This window comes from Marmota monax, unplaced genomic scaffold, assembly GCF_021218885.2.
Source record: "Marmota monax isolate L192 unplaced genomic scaffold, Marmota_monax_Labrador192_F-V1.1 WCK01_AAM20220418_F8-fsc00029, whole genome shotgun sequence".
NCBI lineage: Eukaryota > Metazoa > Chordata > Mammalia > Rodentia > Sciuridae > Marmota > Marmota monax.
The window spans coordinates 456,713-476,770 of NW_026693024.1; the positions used below are offsets into that span (position 1 = coordinate 456,713).

The 20,058-nt window shown below is 40.3% G+C and overlaps 1 protein-coding gene across 10 annotated transcripts in view; it reads left to right on the forward strand.

Annotated features, from left to right (window-relative positions):
• Dusp22 (dual specificity phosphatase 22) overlaps positions 1-20,058 on the forward strand; it is an 86,697-nt gene that overhangs the window by 56,102 nt on the left and 10,537 nt on the right. For 5 of the 10 annotated variants that reach the window (XM_046453439.2, XM_058582336.1, XM_058582335.1 and 2 more), the window contains one exon: positions 12,846-12,895. The exons of the other annotated variants lie outside the window; for them this stretch is intronic. In XM_046453439.2, the coding sequence (XP_046309395.1) occupies positions 12,846-12,895 (50 nt within the window). The remainder of the gene's footprint in view (positions 1-12,845; positions 12,896-20,058) is intronic. 10 annotated transcript variants of the gene reach the window in all.

Below are 20,058 nucleotides of genomic sequence, written 5' to 3' on the forward strand. Positions count from 1 at the left end.
AAGATTGTGCAGCAAAAACATGAACCAAAAGAAAGAGGGCATAGTGATAGTTTTAATAAATACAACAGAAGTATAAGCAAAAGAAAAAAATCATTGGGGTAAAAAGGGAAACCACATAAATGAAAGAAGAGAACCCATTGTGATGTTATAATGCTATCAACCTGTAGGCACCCCATAAAACAGCTTCGAAATATAGAAAGTCATTTCTCAGGTGGAATGAATAGAATTTAGCTAGGAGTTAGATTTGGGGGATGAAGCAGCAGAGGTTTTGGAGTGTTTGAGGTTACAGCTTGAGGGACTGATAGAACAGACAGCTGTGCCACTATGGATGTGAGTGCCCAGAGGGTCAGTTCAGTCCAGGACTCAGACTGGATATAAAGATTTGAGAATTATCAGTGTATATAAGCAGCCAGGCCCTTGGATTTAAATAAAATCATGTAAGAAACGCTAAGACAGCATGATCAGGAGATGATGACTGTATCATAATCCCATCTTGCTTTTACATAGTGTTGTGGTAAATGCTTTCAAAACATGTTAGCACAAGATCTCATCACTCACCACATTTACATTGTGAGATGGATGCATCTTTATCATTCCTTTTAACTCCTTGTGCATTTTAGTTCATCTCTACTCCTCAGCATGTAGTCCTTGTGGTTCTCTGCAGGATCACCAGCAAAGTTCAGAGTTGTATTGTGTTCCACCCCAAGGTGAGACTCTGAGGTTGCCCTGGTCATCACTCCTAACCAAAGAGGTCCCTCATGTGTGGCTGCTTTAGGGGCTAAAAGTGACATAAAAAGCAAATCTGGCAATAGGGGACATGATTTTAAAGGAATTTCAAAGGGAAGAATGGCTTGGTTTTGTGGAAACAACCCAAGGAGAGAATCCATGGAGGGAAAGTGTGTTTCTGGCTCCAAGTCTAGGTCTGGAGAAGGTATTTCACAAAGTAGGCAAATTTAGTTTGTGACTATGCCAGCATTGCTTTTCTCTGCCTCCTTCTAAGGCCAGTGTAGTCAGCAGTGACCTATGAACTCCTCTGCCAAGGAACAGTTTATAAGAGTAGGAGGCCAAGCCAAGTCTTTGGCTGGCCAACTAGCAAGAGAAGCCCAAGAATTGTGGAGATGTAGGATGGTATCCCCAAAAGGATTCCATGGGTCACAGGCTCCTTGAGTGGAAGGTCCAAGTCAGAAAGCAGAAGTTTGAATGGGAAATCAAAGATGGTCAGTTGGTTAAGAGCCAAAGCAGGTTTAAAGGTCAATATGGGCACTGTTTTGTTTTTAGCCATAAGAAAAGTGATTTAAATGTAGCCTGGTTTACTGGAGATTGGTTTAAGCAAATCTTCTGTTTTCAGATGCTCTTAATAATTCATTGCCTGGTAGGCAATGCAGGTGGACCTGCCACACCTGCAAGGGAAGTGATCAGCCTTATTTAAAATTCTGAGAGTAAAGCAATAGCACCTAGCTGGTTTCATCATCTCAGTGCAAGCCAAGTTAACAAGCTGTGTCCTAACTACTTTGTAAAATGTGTTCTCCTCTCTTTGGTCTTATTCTCTGGGATGTTCTGGAGATCTGTATGTGTGTGTTTTCAGGGAAAGGATGGGTTTGAATTGAGAAATTATTTCTCTCCTTTCAGTTATCACCACAACTAGGGCAGATGTCAAGTTTCAACCTTGATCACTGCAGGAGCACTGTCAGCTACCTTTTACCCTCTTCTATGATGGGAAAGAAATGAAATGTGTGGTGAAAGTTCCAGCAAGCAATCATAGGTGGCTTTCAGTGCTGAGCTAGGGAAAAGAAATAGGTGTGTCTGAATTCTAATTAGACTCTCTTTCTCTTGACCCAGATTTTTTCCCCAACTAAAGGGAGATGATCCACAAGGCCTGTGACCCCTTTGGTGAGAATCACAGCCACTACCAGAACCAAGGGGCAGATATATGGAAAGTGGCGAGTGGGCTGTCCTTTTGTCATCCCAGAACAGCTGCAAGGAGATAGGCTGCCTATTACTTTGTAATTCGGGGCGAGGCATCTCAGAAGAACAAAGCTGAGCCCAGACATTGGCTTAGAAACTGTTCCTAGGCAGAGTAGTCCATAGGTCATTTCAGGCTATCCACAAAGGAGGCAGAGACTAGCAATAGTGGAGTGGTTACAAACTGAATTTGCCTACTCATGAAATACTTCGTCCATGAGACCAGCTCCACAGCACCTAAGTGGAAGGCAGTTCCAAATCACTCTAAAGGATTGTCAGTTTAAACAACATTAGGGAATAGTCCAACCCTGTGCCCTAAAGAAATTTTAAGAAGCCTGTGTTAGTTACCTTTTCATTGCTATGAACAAAATACCTCACAAGAACAACTTAAAGGAAGAAAATTTTATTAAGGCTCATGGTTTCACAGGTATCAGTCCATGGTCGGCCTACTCCATTGCTCTGGGCTTAGGCTAAGGTATAACATCATGGTGGAAAGGTATAGCAGAGGAGTGGTGCTCCACTCATGGTGACCAGAAAGCAGAGAGAGTGTGTAAGGAAAGGATAGCAGAGAAGATGCACCCTTCCTGGACATGCCCCCAGTAATCCAACTCCTCTAGCTGCATCCACCTACCTTCAGTTATCACCCAGTTAGTTCATTCAAACTAGGAAGCACTGATTAGGTCACAGCTCTCATAATCTAATCATTGCACCTCAGAACATTCCTGCACTAGCATAGGAACTTTAGGGGGAGCACCTCATATCCAATCCTCATATTAACAAAGTAGGAATCACATTCCCACATGTTGTGTTTTTGTATTGTCTTATTTTTACATTAACCTGAAGTTTCCTGTCTGTTATGATGAAAACTGCTCCTGCTATTCCTGCATGTGTGGTGGCATCACAACTGATTATTTCCACTGGTCATCCTGAGACCCTGCTGACCACAGTGAGGGGCCTCTGGCCTCCTTGGTAGCTGAGGCTGTTTCTACCTTTGTGTTTTCCCACATGTGCTCTGACCAGAGTGGCCTGGGGCTTCCTTCTGTGCTACAGTGCAAGAGGATGCAGCTGTCAAAATAAAAATAGCCTGTCAGATTGTTCCACCATGGCAGGCCTAGGGAGGGGGAGTGACGAAGTGCCGCCCTGAGAGAGAAGGCCCTGGAACACTGGTTCATTCTTCCTTTTTTTTGTTTTCCTTTTGGTACCAGGAATTGAACTGAACCACTGAGAGGTGCTCAACCACTGAGCCACATCCCCAGTCTTTTTTACTTGTTTTTAATTGAGAGACAGGGAGGGTCTCACAAAGTTGCTGAGTCTGGCCTTGAACTTGTGATCCTTCTGCCTCAGCCTGAATTGCTGGGATTCTAAGTGCACCACCGCACCTGGCTCTGGAACGCTGGTTCTTAAGTAGAATGAAGAACATGCTCTCCAGCCACATCTGCTGTGTGTTAACATCAGACATTGCCATGGAGAACAGATGTACAGGCTCTTTAGTTCATTTCACCACATTGTGAGACTCTTCTCCCCATCCTACCAGCCCCCTGGGCTTGTTTTCTGACAAGAGCTTCCATGGCCCTTCTGTGCTGCCCATGCATGTACCTTCACCACCTCTGGGGTGAGCACATCATGACCCTGAGCCGTACCTTTGGAGGACTGACCAGTCCTTGAGGGTAGCACCATGCCCGTCAGCATTTGCCTTATTCCCAAAACAAACATTGCTGGGGTCTGATCCCAGACAAAGGACATGGAGTTAGGCTCAGGGGTCATGAAAGCTATTAGAAAGCATTTCCTCAGTGCTGCACATCATGTCCAAGCCTGAAGACAAAAGGCCACCTACAAAGCCACTAACTCACACCGCAGTTGAGTTATTCTTCCGTCACAAGCAATGGCACCTGAGACCTCATTGGTTTAGTCATCTGCAAAAGAGGAAAAAATAACCCCTGGCATAAAGAGCTGAGAAGGTGAGCCTGGCTCAGACATATGTACTCATGGAGATACAACTGGTGTTCACTCAGCCCAGTCTCTGTGATGCTGCATTTGATGGTAACTGAGCAGAGAAGACTGCCATTGAGGGTGAGCCATTGAGCACAGACCTGCCATCAACAGTTTATTGCACCTACTGAGTACTGGCATTACAATTAGAGTTTTTACATATTGAATCTCATTTCTTGTTTTAAAAACTCCTATATTCAAGAGAAATACCTCTGTCTCTCTTCTTCTAGCAGAGCAAGGAAGAAACCCTAGCACAGCTCTTGATTAACGAGGAGGCTTTCTAAGAAACCAGTGTTCTCTGTCAGAAAACATTTAAATGGGAAGAAAATATGATGTGCAAAATGGACTCAAGTCATCAGAATGACTTTGTGAGATGGGAATCTCTAGACAAGGACTCAGCATAGTTTTGTCTGTCAAGGCCCAGGAAATAAGGTTTGGGGACTTTGAGGGGACACATAATAGGAGGGTATGACTGTGCCTCAGTAAACACAGCCTTGGTTTACCCACCCAGGCTTCCCTGACAGGTAGCTAGAGAAACCTCTCTGACTGAGTAGGCATGCTCACAGGAGCTCAGGCCAGGCTTGAGCCTTGGGGCTGTGTTGTCCCTAGTTTAATGCAGTCCTGAAAATGTCCAAGAATTTTAACCTGGAATTTACGTGTTATGATTTTGCATTGCTAGTAATCCCTCTCACCACATGCTGTGGGACCATTGACAGTGGGTAATAGAGGTAAGGAGGATGCTTAGGCATTCTAAGACTGCTGTTGTTACTCTGCAGCCTGCTGTAGGTACCTCAATCAGCTTAGCAGCAACACTTTTAGGGCACAATGGGTGGGTGGCCATAAGTTTTAAAATTCTAAAGATATACCTGTCCTCTCAGGCAAATGCTTCCCTCAATAGCAAGCATTTACTAATGATCTATAAGATCTAGGAGACCAGTATAAATATAATTACCATAGGACCTGGCCATTCCAAGTTTGGGGAGGTCTGTTGAAGACATTGGCCATTCACAAGCAGCCCTGGGCCCTGTGCTGGGCCATGGTACCTGTGTAAAGGTGATATCATCTGACATTCAGAATAGGGAGCTGGACTCTTTGCAGGAAATAGAGGCTCAGGAGGTGAGGGGAACCGGTACATTAGGGATGGTTTCAATAAGGAACAGCCATTTGGATGAGTCCTAAGGTAGAGGATATTCTAGAGAGATGAAACTATAGGAACTCAGGGGTGGCAGTAAAGTACAGAATATTTGGAGACAGTCACAAGCAGCCCAGTGTCCCTGGAGTTGGGGACAGAGAGAGCACACAGGTAGAGGTTAGGAAAGGGGCTTGTAGACAAGTGGAAAAGGACTTTGAAGATGAAATGTCTTCATTTTTCAGATAAGGAAGAACCACTGAATATGTTGTAGCTGCACATGACCCAATAAAATATTTATCTTTTACAGAGAGAATGTTTTCCTTAATGATATTCATAGAACACTCCTGAAGAGTCAATTAGTGATCTATCTGCTGATTCATGGCCATTTTTGATATGGTTATTTAGCAGTAACCTGCGTGAAGTGATATGCAGACTGCTTTGGTTTGAAATGTCTGCTGAAACTGGCCCCAGTTTTCATGAGTCACAATTGTGTACATCAGCAGGTCCTCACACTGAACCGAAATTACAGCAGAGGCTTTCGGTGGTGAGATGGAGATGGTGTGAATCTCCTCTCTACCTCCCCATAACCCTCTCCACGTTGGCTAAAGGAACTCCTATGTGCTTATGAGGCCCACTTTAGCTTTTTCATTGAAATACCTTGAACAAAAATAAACATTGAGTTCTCATCTGTTGATCTGCCGAGTCAAATGTATGTCGATTTTTGACTAACCTGAAAGAAGCCAGCAGGTGTAGGAGGTTTCTCATTTGCATTTTGTCTCACAAAATCAAGCCCAAGGCTAAATCTTGTCTGTCCACTCTGACCTTCCTACCCACTCCCCACCCCACCAAGGACCACAGATTTCTTGGAAGTTGTTATTTGTAGCACTGCTACCTAAATTTAGTGCATGCAGGAAGAAGCAGGGGCAAATGGGTACTTTAAGAAAATAAATGCCTCTTCAGTTTAGAATCTAGGCTTAAAATGTATTACGTAGCATCACAACAGGACCATATCTATCTTCAGTGATGATTATCTACAGTAATTTCTTTGAGAATTTTGCTGTGGTAATAATAATAAAAGAGGAGGCCAGAATCTCACCTCCTTTATGTTACCTATTTACTTTTTTTATGCTGTCTTCTGTGTCTTAGTCCATAGGCATACATATGTGCTTTTTGAATGTAATCTTCTAGAGATATGATTTGGACTTCTACTCTTCACTTTTAATGTTTCTACAAATGTTATAGGCTGTATGTTAATTCTTAAATTTTGAGGAGAAACAGTAATCAAAATGCAAGGGCCAGGTACTGTATTTGACTCCCATACACATATGTGAAGTGGCAGTCCTCATAAGCCTTCTCTGGAATAGAGACACACTCAAAGAAAAGCCTGTGAGAAGCCTGTGTAAAGGAGACTGAGATGATCCAACATACAGCATACAAGAGCAATTTCAAGTCAGCAGTTGCCATCTCTTGGATCTGTGACTTTCAAGAGTCCAGGCTAAGTTTTTTTTAGCATTTACTTACCAGTAGGTTTAGATAAAAGTGCAGAAGTAGTCAGATTTACAGACAGAAAGGAGAGGGTAATTGTAAGGACTGTGAATAGGAAGAATGGGGAATTAGTTGAATGAGTACAGAGTTCCAGTTTTGAAAGATGAGACAGTTTGGAGTTAGATAGTGATGATGTTTGTACAACCACATGGATGTACTTAATTCCATGACAATGATCAAGATGGTAACTGGGCTCAACCATACATGCCTATAGTCCCAGCTACTTGGAAGGCTGAGGCAGGAGGATTACTTGAGACCAGGTAGGATTACTTGAGTCCAGGAGGATTACTTGAGTCTAGTCTGGGTAGCATTGTGTGACTACATCTAAAAAAATAATAATTAAAAAAAATCAATATGTTAAGTTATGTGTGTTCTGCCACAATTAAAAAAAAAAGTTTTATAAGTGGTTGTCTCCAATGGAAGAACCCTTTCTTTTTGTGTTTTTGTAACAGTGTATAAGCTGTAGTCTACCTTCTGATCAGATGAAGATAGTCCAAATTTAAATTTTGCTTTCAATTTTTCTCTTTGGGAGCCAGCTTCTTAGGAATTTGGTAAAATTAGAACTTGATAGGTTCTCTTGCTTGTTCCACTCACCTCATTCATGGGTGTTTGTAAATCAGTAGTAGCAGAGTTTGTGTGTATGTGTGGGTGTATACACATGTGTACAGGTATATATATGCAAACTACAAAGGCCAGCTCAACACTTCCTAAATGGACTTATTTGTCAAAGAAAAGATGATCTCTGTTGGAGGAACCACTTTGGGTTTGCCTATGCTGTGTCTGACTGATTGGGCTAAGATGAGAAACCAAGGGTTCTAATCATGATATTTTTGTTAGCAACTAAAATAACTTTTCCACTGCATGAATGTCCTGGTTCTGGCCCCTTTGGGAACTTACTCTCCTACTTATATTTTGAATTTGCTTCTGTAGGGATACAGTTGTAGTCTTTTTTTAAAAAAAAATAGACACATAGCAAGTACAGATACTTATGGAGTACAGTGTGACATTTCATGACATATATACAATATATCAGATGAGGATAACCATCTCTGACATTTTTTCTTAATGTTGGTAACACCAAGAGTTAAAATGTACTCTACTAGATGTTTTGAAATATACAATATCACCAACCATCCTTATCCTACTGTATTGTAGAGCATTAAAGTGATTCCTCCTATCCAACTGTACCCCTGTACCCCTTATCATCCTTTCTCCATTACCCCTTCCCCCACATCTTTCCCAGGATCTGGGAACTATTATTCTACTCTTTGCTTCCATGTGTAAGATCATGCAGGCCTTTTCTTGCCCCTGACTTACTTCACTCAATATATTGTCTGCCAGTTCCATCCACATTGCTACAAATGATGAGACAAAGATTGACTCCATAGCTGGCTTTAATTAGCCTTCCTGGGGGAGGGCTGGATTTTCTTTTTGAAAGTAGAATATCAACTGAATTCTTCAAAAGACTCTTATGATGTTTCATAAAGAGAGAAACAGTGAATTTTAGAAATTGTACTTGAAACAAGCGAGAGTTTGATCTCTTTTCTAGTATTGCAATCAGAATCTCAGCCCTGCTTTTCAAGTTTGTTCCTGTGTATCGTTTTAAGTGTAGTCTTTAGTTTCAGACCCAAAGAAAGGACCAGAACTTTACTTTTGGTGGTTACTATAATCATTGAAACAGAAAACTGAAAAATATTAAAGGCTTAAAGAACATGGACTTGGACAGCTTTGATCTTTGGTTCACATAGAGCTTCTAGAATACTTTCTGAACTTCTTCTCAGCCCAGTGATGTCTATTGTGTCTTTGAAACCCTAAACACAAAAATGTCGTCAGAAAGCTTTCCTTGGCAAATAGCTCCTACCCCTTTTACTTCTTTTCAGTGCTTTCCTAATTTTTATACTGTGTGTTTTCATACTGATTGATGTGATGTTTTGGTATAATGAATATTCAGTACAAAATGAGGTTACCTTGAAGTAGGTATCGACTTTTTTAAATTCTTCCCCCTTTTTCTCCCTCTGGTGCCCACCTCATCAGTATTGCTGGAGTTCTCTGGAAATGTTAAGCCACTCAAAAGGCCATGTAGTCCAAAGAAATTATCTGCCGCTCTTTCTTTGTCTACCATAGGAATCATGAGAGTCTTAGAGCATTAACAGGGCTCTTTCTATTAACCGAACTTGTTTTTTGTATTTAGTGCAATACTAAACAGGCCTTGTGCATTGAAAAGCCATAAAGACATCTGATAGTGCCATAAAAATTTAATGTTAGTTGACTTTTACCAGTTCACTTTTTTGAAACCTCATGGAAAGTGTTGAGTTTTTATTTATTTACAATTTTAATTTCAAGGGAGAAGATAACCAATTTCATTTTTATGTTTTTTAAAAATATTTAGAGGTAATGTAAGGAAGTGAATATGTGCAGCAAATGCTATGCCCCTGGAAACATTGCTATTTTTATTCCAATGTTTTCAGATTGTTCTAAAGTTTGCATACATTTTTTTAATCCATGAGTTTGCTGTAATTTTTGTAATTTAACTAAACACATCCTACCCCCTATTCATTGTCTTTCTACAAATTTCACCACCAGGGAGCAGTCCTTTGTATAAGTCATATTAGAAAAAAATAGCTGTTCCACATCACATGAAAACTTTTGTGCAACTGCACTCATTAGTACCAGGGTAATTTTAAATGAGTCCAGCTTTTTTATGGTCCTGGGGTCCGTGTGCTGCTTTCTGAATTAGTAACTAACAGTCATTAATTGTGCACATGTGCAGGCATCTGATGCCTTTTTTAGGTAGAGTTCTGTAGTCTGTGGCCTTCAAGAGATGTTGCTTTGTTAATGACTAAGCCAAGATAAATAGATGTTCTTGGGCAGCAAGCAGCTGAACCTTTTTGACAGTTTGACTCCTTCTGTGGCTGAATTTGCATACTTATTGTAGATCACAGTGAAGTGGTTCACATCCCCATTGGAGTACACAGGAGGTGGGCTAGTGTCACTGGTGTGTGTATAGAAAACATGCTTTTGGCCAAGCACAGTATTGCAAACCTATAATCCCAGCATCTTGGGAGACTGAGGCAGGAGGCTCACAAATTCAAGGCTAGCCTCAGCAACTTAGCAAGACCCTGTCTCAAAATTAAAAACATAAATAAAAACGGTTGGGGATGTGGTGCTATGGTTAAGCTCCCTGGGTTCAACCCCCAGTACCAAAAAAGAAAAGAAAAGAAAACATGCCCTTTACTTGCCTAGTGTGTCCCCAAACCCAGCTTTTCCATTTCTGTGATCCAGGGATTAAGGAATGGGTATTTGACAGTATTTTCTTCCCTAGAACTATTCGCATAGTGTGATCTTTGTGGGAATTGATTTTCACCTTGGTCTCAGGACTCAGCAGACCTTTAGTGAACACCTATGTGTCAGGCATCATTCTAGGGAAGTTTATTATTGTTCTTGTTATTCTGTCTTTGAGAAAACTCAATCTTTAGTTTTATGTTCTCCATCCTGCCTTAACAGCAGCGGGTCCCCAAACTTTGTTCCAAAGTTGCACAGATAGGAAGCTGTAACTGTCACTTGCTCTTCTCAGCTGTGCAGGTGAGGGGCCCAACACAGCCAAAAGTTGCCTCCTCATCCTCTGTGCCTCCCAAGGGATAATACCTTTTGTCATCTTCCTATGATTGGCAGATACTCCTGCCCCCTGACAGGGCTCTCCTGCTTTGTGGGGCCAATGTCTTGTCCTTTGGTATACCAGGCAGCAACTAAGGGAATGTGCCTAAAAGAAGCACAGTGCTTTCTACTCACCCTGCTGTTGGCATTTACAGTAACTGATCTTAATAGGCAAGAGCTATTTAACCTACCTCAGTCCATTTTCTTCTTTCCTTCATTATTTCTTTCCTCCCAATACAAAACTGGACTGATTGTAGATTCTACTTGAATGAGGTGGTTGTTTGTTGACATTTGGGACAGGCAGGCATTTTCATTATTACAGGGCATTCTTTTGGAGCCCTTTCTCTGTTGAAGTTGCTGAGACTGCAGATGGCAGTAGCAGGGGAGGTGGACACTTGAGAATCCTCTTGTCCTTCTGGAAGTATGGTCCGAAAGGAGGTCGGAGGAAGTGTGTGGGAGGAATGAATTTCACAAGCTCCTGGATTGGATCCAACTGCCAACTCTCACTTAAAAAAAAAAAAAAATCAGTGAGTCATTTCAATGGTGGCTGTAGAAAATGATCAGAGTGTATATCTAGACCAATACACTTATTTGGCCTCTATGGAAGTAAGGAGTGAAATGACTTTTTTTTTTCTTTCAGTAGCATTTCCTTTTTAATAGCCTTGCCCCTTCGATCACAGCATAATACAAATCTGGGTTTGGAGGGGCTTTAGAATGTGAGACATTCCCAGCAAAACACAGCCCCCCAGAGAGTCCAGGAAAAAATAAGGACAGCGACAGAAGGAGGCTGGGTGTGGAGTGTGACAAACAAAGAGGGGTAATCTACTACTTCCCTTTCCTCTTCTGCCAACTGATCATTAAGTTCGACCTTTGGCAAGCTAAAAGCCCATTTTATCTCAGATAAAATGTTTCCATTTGGATAAGCAGCAGTTACATTCATCTTCTTCAAGAACTCAGGAAGCCTTTACTGAAATATATAATGATTGGCTACATGATTGGTAATGCTTTTATCTTCAAATCATGATTAAATTATTTGATTGTTTCTTCAAAGCTGAAAAAAACATACGTAGAAACTATGGGGGGGGGGGTAGTTATTTTCTCACCTCTCCTAATTGTGGGAGATAGGAAGCAGGGGGTTGCATCATCTCTCAGGGCAGATCCCAATATGAGCCAGTTTTAGCAGGAAGGGGTTTATTAAGAAATGGTTGAAAGCTTAAGGAATGCTCAGCAGAGCTGAAGAAACAGGCTCTAAACTAAAGTTCCAGAAGGATCCCAGACCTTATCACACAGCAGCCCAATGAGCTCTGCAGCCCACTAGTTCCAAGTCCATCTCCTGTGTGTCAGATCAATGAAAACTGATTGTGTGCCTTGATCCTAAGCATCAGGGGAGATAGGGAATGGAATTCCCCACCCTGTATTGGAAAAGTCATACTGTAAGGAACTAGCAAAGTATGGATCAAATTGTTCCTTCTAAGACTATTATTAGTAAATACAGCACATAAATTCCTAATGATAGGAGTTAAGAGAGTTCAATGAAAAATTACCAGTCTTCTGAGGAACTTGGGGTTGCCTATATCGCCATTCTACATATCTGTCCTTTGTGTATTCTCTTTTATTGGTTATTTTTCTAATTTCTGGTTTTTCCCCTTATTTTCTGAGATGCATGACAATATTCTATGAGATTAGGCAATTACAAGAGGAGGGTTTAAAAATGATTCATCTAACTCTTTAGACATATTCTTCTGCAAAAAATACTGAGATTTTTATATTTTATATTTTTACTTGATATTAAAGAGCTCTTGAACTGTCACATCAATAATCCCTCTGACAGAGAGGTGAGACTGGCTTTTGATAAACCTCAAATTTATCATGATTTTTATAGTACAAATTTACATAAACTTTTTTTTTATTTTATAGGGTTGAAGTTCATTTGTTTTTTTATCTGTGTGTTTGTTTCAAAATAGGCCATTATTTTTAAAGAAAAATGTTAGTTTGGTACCCAAAGTTACTGTTCTGGAAAACAAGCAAAATAAAGCAGATTATTTCAAGGATCTAAAACTCCTATTGGTGAAATTGTAGCTGTCATGATACTAAAATTAACATAGAAAGCTATAACATGACACTACACTTTTTAGCCATTGTGCTAAAGTTTTGACTAACAGTGCTTCCTTTTTGGATTTTCGAGATCCTAAATGACATATATAGGAAATGTGGAATATGTGTACTAGTATGTAAGATGATAATTTTGAAACTTGTTGACACTTACTGAAAAGTACTCAGTTTTCACTTTTTTGAAGCCCTTTGAATTTTGTCTAAACCTACAAGCTGTTTGCAAACTAGACCATATTTATAGGCAAAACCACAGAAAAGAACCAGGAACTTTAATTAGTTTTTCTCCAGTTCCTTGGCAACAAAAGATGAATGAAAAACTTCTCCTTTTTATTTTTTTTTATTTTTTGGCTGAGTAAATAGTTATAGTTTATTCAAATATTTTTATACAGTGACTATAATATTTTCATTTTTATTTATATATATATATATATTTTTTTTTATCATTTTACAGGGAGTTAAATACCTGTGCATTCCAGCAGCAGATTCACCATCTCAAAACCTGTAAGTTTTTCACTTTTCTGTATTATCTGGAGATATTGAAAATGAATACTGGGCTATAAAATCAAATAAGTAAAGGACTATGAGAGCCCAACTACACAACTTTGTCCCAGAGAAGAAGTAATAAGCCCGCCTGCAGAGTTCTAGCTAACTGTTTTATGGATGAGATGTCCACAAGAAGGGTCTAATTTTTAAAAAGGATACCTGAAACCAGATCTTCAGTACATTCGTCTTTTCTCTAAAAGCAAACCCCTGGTATTATATGTAATTGTAATGCACCAATAAAAAATAAACTTTCAAAGTTAGGAGTTTTGCCTGGAGCAGAGCTGTCCAATAGAAATCAAATGTGAGCCACTGGATCACAAATGCAAGCCACATGAGTGATTTTAAACTTCCCAGAAACCATATTTTAAAAAGCAAAAAGACATAGGCAACATTAATTCTAATAATATATTTTAATTAACTCAATCTATCTGAAATGTGAGCATTTTAATATGTTCTCAGTACAAAAAGTTTATGAGATATTTTTGTATTATTTTATTGTACTTGGTCTCAAGCCTCTGATATGCTCTTTTACATTAACAGTTCATCTCATCTTGAACTAGCTTCATTTCAAGTGCTCAATAGCCACATGGGATAGTAGCCACCATGTGGAATAGCATACATCTAAAGCCAATCCAAGTTGGGTGAATAGATCTTTCCAATTTAGGAAAATCCAGTCCTCTATTTCTTTACAGCTGAGGAAATCTTTGATGTCATTTTGACCCTGTTTATACCTATAAAGAAAGATTCACAATTGCGACCCTTTCCAGATAACAATAGTCACGTAAGGAGTAGTAATATCAGGCTTCCACAGGGAAGGGGCAGGGCTCCAGAGACCCACAGCAGTTATGGCTGTAACATTAACCCTTGGCTGCCCAGAACTGACCCCAGAAAAGACTTGGCAGGCAATAGAGTATAGTATCCTGAAGCATGGATGTTTCCCTTGCAGGATGACAGGCTGGGTACAGAAGTTCTTAGCCATGCCAAGCAAGCATGGCTAAGAGAGAACCCAGGCACTGATTCTCAGACTGGCCCAGTGCCAGACATTGGAGGTCAAATGCACAATGAATTACATACTGTTGCATTTTAAGGAAAGTTATAAGCTCTGGTCGTGTTTGGGAGTTTGAGGGGTTCACAACCTTGTTAGAATTCATCCCTTTTAGCTCCTGAGTGCTAATGCATGCATATCCTACATATCAGTAGTATAGAACACGTACTTGTGTTACCTGTCCAAAGTGACTGGCCTTTCTGAAAGTCTTCAGAGGCTGGAACATCATTCCACCTTGAGTTTTCACTATAGAAGAGCAAAAAAATATATAAGAATTTTGTGAGATCTACCTGTTTGAAGAAAATACAGGGCTAGAGTCAGACAGGTTGACGTGGGGAAGGGTGAGGTGTCAGGGCAGCAAACAGGTGGCATAGAGTTCAACCAGGAAAGGACTCAGTAGGTAGGAAGTTTCCACACTGACTCTTGATGCTCACAGAAAAGTGAACCTTTAATATTGAAGATAGTGGAGGAGGGATTTTACTAGGAAAACAAAGTAGTAGGCTGAGCCTAGAAGGAGGAGAAGTGTTAAAGAACTTCCCTGGTTACTAGTCGTGTCAAGAAACAGAAGTGGTTGGAAGGGCCTGGTCTGTACGGAAGGAAGTGAGCCACTGCCTTTCTCCGAAGCCCACAGCATTCTTCTGCCCATGTTTTGGTGATTATTTTTAGAATGGTTGTTTTACTCTTATCTTGAACCAAGATTTTGCCATACTGCTGAACTTGTCAATAGGTGATAAGAAATTTGATTCTACAGAATCAAATTATAACCTATTCAGGGTCAATCAGTTGTCAGGGCAGATGCCCAACTGTCCTGCTGCCCCAGGATATCAACTTTGTTAGGTGCTGAGCGCTATCTTCAAGGTCCCAGACAATGATCGTATTTAAGCATTGAAGGTTCTGCAGTTTAGACAAGTAAGAATAGACCCAGATGTCCAAAGATCTAAAACCAGTTTCATTTATCTCAGGCCAGTCATTTTAACCCATCTACACCTCAATTTCTCCCATTGGAAAAATGCCTTCCTTTAAGATTTGAGATCAGCATATGTATGTAAATATATTCTCCATGAACTCAAGGCACTTTAAAAAATAAGTGTATGTTTCTACTTAAAGTATATTAACGTATCTTGAGAGTTACAGAAAAGATTGTTGAAATAACAAGCTTTGGTGCCCAGGAAGCCTATTCATTGCTCAGAAGATATGCTTGTATGGAAAGACAAAGGAGACAAGAGGATACAACAGCTTCCTCTTTAAGTTCCAGGGTCTAATGGGTCAGTGCAAATATTCTAACAAAACTAGCTCAAACACAGTCATCCCTGGGCTTTAAGGACTACTCATAAGGTTAAATCAGCACTTTTATAACCCAAATATGTAAAGCAGTCCTGTGAAGCCTGGTGGTTCTCCTCTTAACCCTTTTCCTGTACCTGGATCAAAGTGTGACTGGAATCTACCTACTTCAGGAGGCTCAGGGCAATGTGGGAGCACAATATTTGGAGCTGAAGGGCAGAGAATATGTTCACTTTCTTGTGAAGTCCAACAGTAGTACAACTTCTGTTTTGGCTGCAAAAGGAAGTCAAGACCATAATTCATCAAAGTGGGGAAAGCTGGACAGCCTACAACTGAGAGTCTTGCTTATAGGAACTTGTATGGCTCTTTAGGGAAACTTTTGCTGTTAGTCCACTGGTAACTGCAGAGCTTACGCATAGGGAAGGCTTTGGACACCCTAATATCTATAGTTCTAAATGTTATTACTGTATTGAAGTTATGTGGAGATTGTGAAGTTCAGTTTGGAACTTTGAAGTGTTTATGGTTTTTTCAAAGACAGCCTATCAAATACCTTGATTTTGCTTTACCTATTTTAAGTGTTCCACTGGGAAGCATTGCATTTTTTTTTAATGATGAGAGTCTTAGGTCTGTTTTCTATTGTTATAACAGAATATCTGAGACTGGGTAATTTATACAGAAAAGAGGTTTATTTTGGCTTATGGTTCTGGAGTCTGGAAATCCTAGATTGGGCCACCATCGCTGGTGAAGACTTGTGTTGCTTTCATAACATGGCAGAAGGAGGAAGGACAAGCAAGTATGTTCAGAAAAGAAAAAAGAGGGTCAGACTTTTGTGATACCTAAAACCCATTCCTGTGAAAAAAGCATTAATGCATTCTTGAGGGTGCTGTCCCTATCACCCAAACACCTCCTACCAGGCCCCACCTTCCAACATTGCTATACTAAGTAATTAAGGTTCCAACACATGAATTTGCAGGGGACCCACTCAAATGATAGCAGTGAGAATGTTTTCATGATATAATCAAAGATTAACCTAAAGTTAATGCTTGGCAGAATTTGTGGCTCTCTGTGATCTAATCATTTAGAGTACACTGGATTTATTATTCACCAAGTATTAGGAGGTAATAATGAACCTTCACTTTCTGTATTATTATCCAATGTGGACGGTCAGGAAACAGATATTCTTAATGTTCTGTATAACAAAAACCAGAGAAATTATGTCTGTCACTTGTAAAGCCTGCTCTGGGGAACCTAAACAATTAGAAATAGTAGCTCTTTAGTCTAGCCACCTTGCATTTCTGATGCCTAAGAGTTCCTCTATTCAGTGAAAAAAATAAATTCTGGAAGACCATATTGCATATTGTTTTAAACTTATATATCAATTTAAAATATGATTCCAACTTTATATATAATTTTGTATTCTAAATCTTACCCTACAAATCTCTAAACCAACAGGAATTATGGCTGGTATGCTTAATAAGAGATATGTGACCTTTGAAACTGACTGCTGTCACTTGACAGTCAGTTGCTACAAACTGCCCAAAAAGGTCAGCTTTTTGTCTTGGCCTTAATCCTCAAGAATCTCCCTCTTTGATCTTCCAGGAACTCAAAATGCAGAAACCTGGTTTGAGATAACATTAAAATAAAATTTTAGCTCAGTTCCCCCAACCACCTAGTCTTGCCAAGTCAGGAAATGTAAAAGTTCAAGTTTTCAACATCCTAATAGCCCCCACAGACCCAGTATGGTGTTTTTGTATGATTTTGTTTTAATTAGAGACATCCTCAAGTGGGTGACAAATACACATACTGCATGCTCCCAGAGTGGCAGGTGTTTAGGGGTTAGTGAATTTAAGCTTTTGGAAATATACATTTGCTTTTGCTTTTTCTCTGGGTTTTTATAAGTAAGTCTTCTTACCTTCTCTCATCTACAAAATGCTTAACTCACAGGATTTTTATAGTATTAAGCAAGATGATATAAGCAAAAGTGTTTTTCGTTAAACACTAAGCATTTCCAAAAACTAGATTATACCTTCTATCTACTCAAGTAAAGAGTGTTTATGTAATTTGAGAGTGAATGGTTGAGTGTATATTAACCTGTATTTGCTCATTGTTATTTCAGTATATATTAAACTGGTAATTACAATATAAATAAACATCTCTTTCTTCCTCCTCTGTCAAGTCCAAGGGAGTTTGGTGTTTACCAGGCTATAGAGTCCATAGGTTGCATCATTACAGTAGTCTTTGTAACATTCAGTGGTTTGAGAATTGAGCAGGTCTCTAAATTTCTTGAGGTTTTTGTGGAGAGTAGAAGCATTAGCAATACAGAGAGCTTCTATTTAAAACATCAGGAAACTTCCTTGCCCTTAGTCTACCTCCCTATCTTTTTGACTGTTTTCTTTAGTTTAACTGATACTATGTATACTTCCAACTCCCTTTTTCTTTCATTTACTTTTTTATTTACATTAATTATTAAAGAGTAATTCTGTAAGCTCAGAGCTAGATGAGCCCTTAGGCTACTAGGATCTTGTTTTCAGACAATTCCTGAGAAATTTGCCAGCCCACAAAGTAGCATTCTCCTGGTCAAGGAAAAAATGAGAACTCTGGAAAAGGTATAATAGTCTCTCATATGACCTTATTTATTAACCCAAAGAACACTTAGTCTTAGACTATGTCCTTATTTTTTGGTGTTGAATTATTCCTATTTGAAATGATGCAGTAATTGGTAGGGAGTTGTTTAGGAATATATTTATTTTGTTTGTCAAGTTTACTTTTAAAATGATCTGATCTGGCAAAATAAAAATATATGGCGTATGCATCCCCCAAAATACGTGTGTGTGTGTGTGTGTGTGTGTGTACACTTTCCCCCCTTTGGTACTGGGAATTGAACCCATGGACTCATTCATGCTAGATACATGCCCTATGCCTGAGCTATTTTTCACCTTTTTTTTATGTTGACATTATATGAGATATAAAAGTCATGGAATCACTGATATAGATGTGGGTTACTTCTCTGTGTTTAATGCTGTGGATTGATAGAGCAGCCCCACTATATCTGTATGGTAAGGAATCTTCTCCTGCTGCTTCTGGGATAAGGGGAATTTGAGGGCTTCACCTGCAGAGTTTCAGCTGGAAGGTGGGCCAAGGTAGTTCCGGGGAGCCTGGAATAATTTTACCCCAGGAGGAAGCAGCTCTGATCTGTGACCCACCTTCCAGAATCTGAGCCCAGATAAACAGCTTACCCATTTGCTTCCTCTTTTTTCTTTTTTAACATTCCACTCTAAGAAAAAAAAATACACACACACACACACACATACATACATACATACATGCACGCGTGTGCCTTTCCTGGAATTTTCTCTGTTGCTTTCATTTGTATACTTTCCTCTACATATACACACACACACACATTCATATTCAGTTGAAGACACACATTCATATTCAGTTGAAGAGAAGGGGGAGCAGCCTGCATTCCTGTAGTCTTCACTATCAATATAGCCTAGTCTGGTACCACTGGTTCTGTGGTAAACTAGCTGTCATTCAAGGTCTCAACCAGATCCCTGGGCTCCCACTCCAGCAAGCAAAGTTCTCGTGAGTAGGACCTGACTGTTTCCTGTCCTACAATGGGGATCATAGCCTCCAAATCTCATGCTCTTGGAGCAAGAAGTAATTGTTGGCTTTGAAAATGAGAATCCTCTGATGTGGTTTATGAGAACCATCCACTGTCCTTCTTGAACTCTTAGAAGGTCAGAAAGGCCCATTTGGTCACTGACTTTGTTGTCTGATGCAAAGAGACAGGGGTGAGTGCCACTGGTCATTGAACTGGAAGGGGGACAGTTGGCTGCTGCTGGGCTGTTTGCTGAGTCCACATAGAGGCCACCTGTCTGTGGACACACTCCTGCCACTCACTAAGGTGTCCTCCCAGGTCTGTCAGCAGAAGCAGGGCATGATGACCCCAAGGTGCTGTTGGTAAGTGTAACACACCTGTAAGTCATGCTTCCTTCTGGATGTTCTTAGCTTATTTTCTGCATACAGAGCTTATAACATGTCTTTGTATGGAAGCAAAGGTTAACTGCAATCAAATAAAGAACAAGAATAGGGAACTTGCCTTCATTGAAATAGCTCGCGGTGGCATGGTGCCTCAGATTTGTGCTTCTGCTTCAAATCGGAGTTGAGCAATAGAAGAACCCAGGCCGTGGGTATTTCCCACTGTGGAGGGTGTCTAATGACCAGAGCTTGGGCTTATGTCATTGGCTTCCCTGGAAATAAACCCCCCCACACCCACCGCACACTGTCAGCAACACACAGTTTTATACCAGTGAGCTTGCCTGCCTCCTGGCTTTTCCTGGAAAAGGCATTTCTAGCAATGTCTACCAAACTTGGCCTCATGCCTAGTTATGTGCATGAGTCAAGTTTCACAGTGGGGCTCTGAGCAGTCCCCCTCACAGGTTTTGTTCATACCCTGGACTGAGACTGTGAGCAGCCCTTTCCCCCAACAGAGTGGTAGATGGGAGCCATATACCATGGTTGTCTTGTATTTAACCCTTGTTGTGGGCAGACCAGAAGGAGAAAAGAACCAGCAGGGAGCCAGGAGTGGGGAACATCTCCTCTCTGCTTCCTAGGTTTCTTTGCTCACCTACTCTGGACTCAGGGTGGGTTTGGATATTCCCCAGCTGAGCACAGCCTTCCCTTATTTTAAAGGTGGAGGATCAACACCATAATCTGTAGGAAGCCTGATTTCATCATACCTGTGGTTTGCAATGTACAGGGGTAAAAACAAGTTGCTCCTACTTTGAGCCTT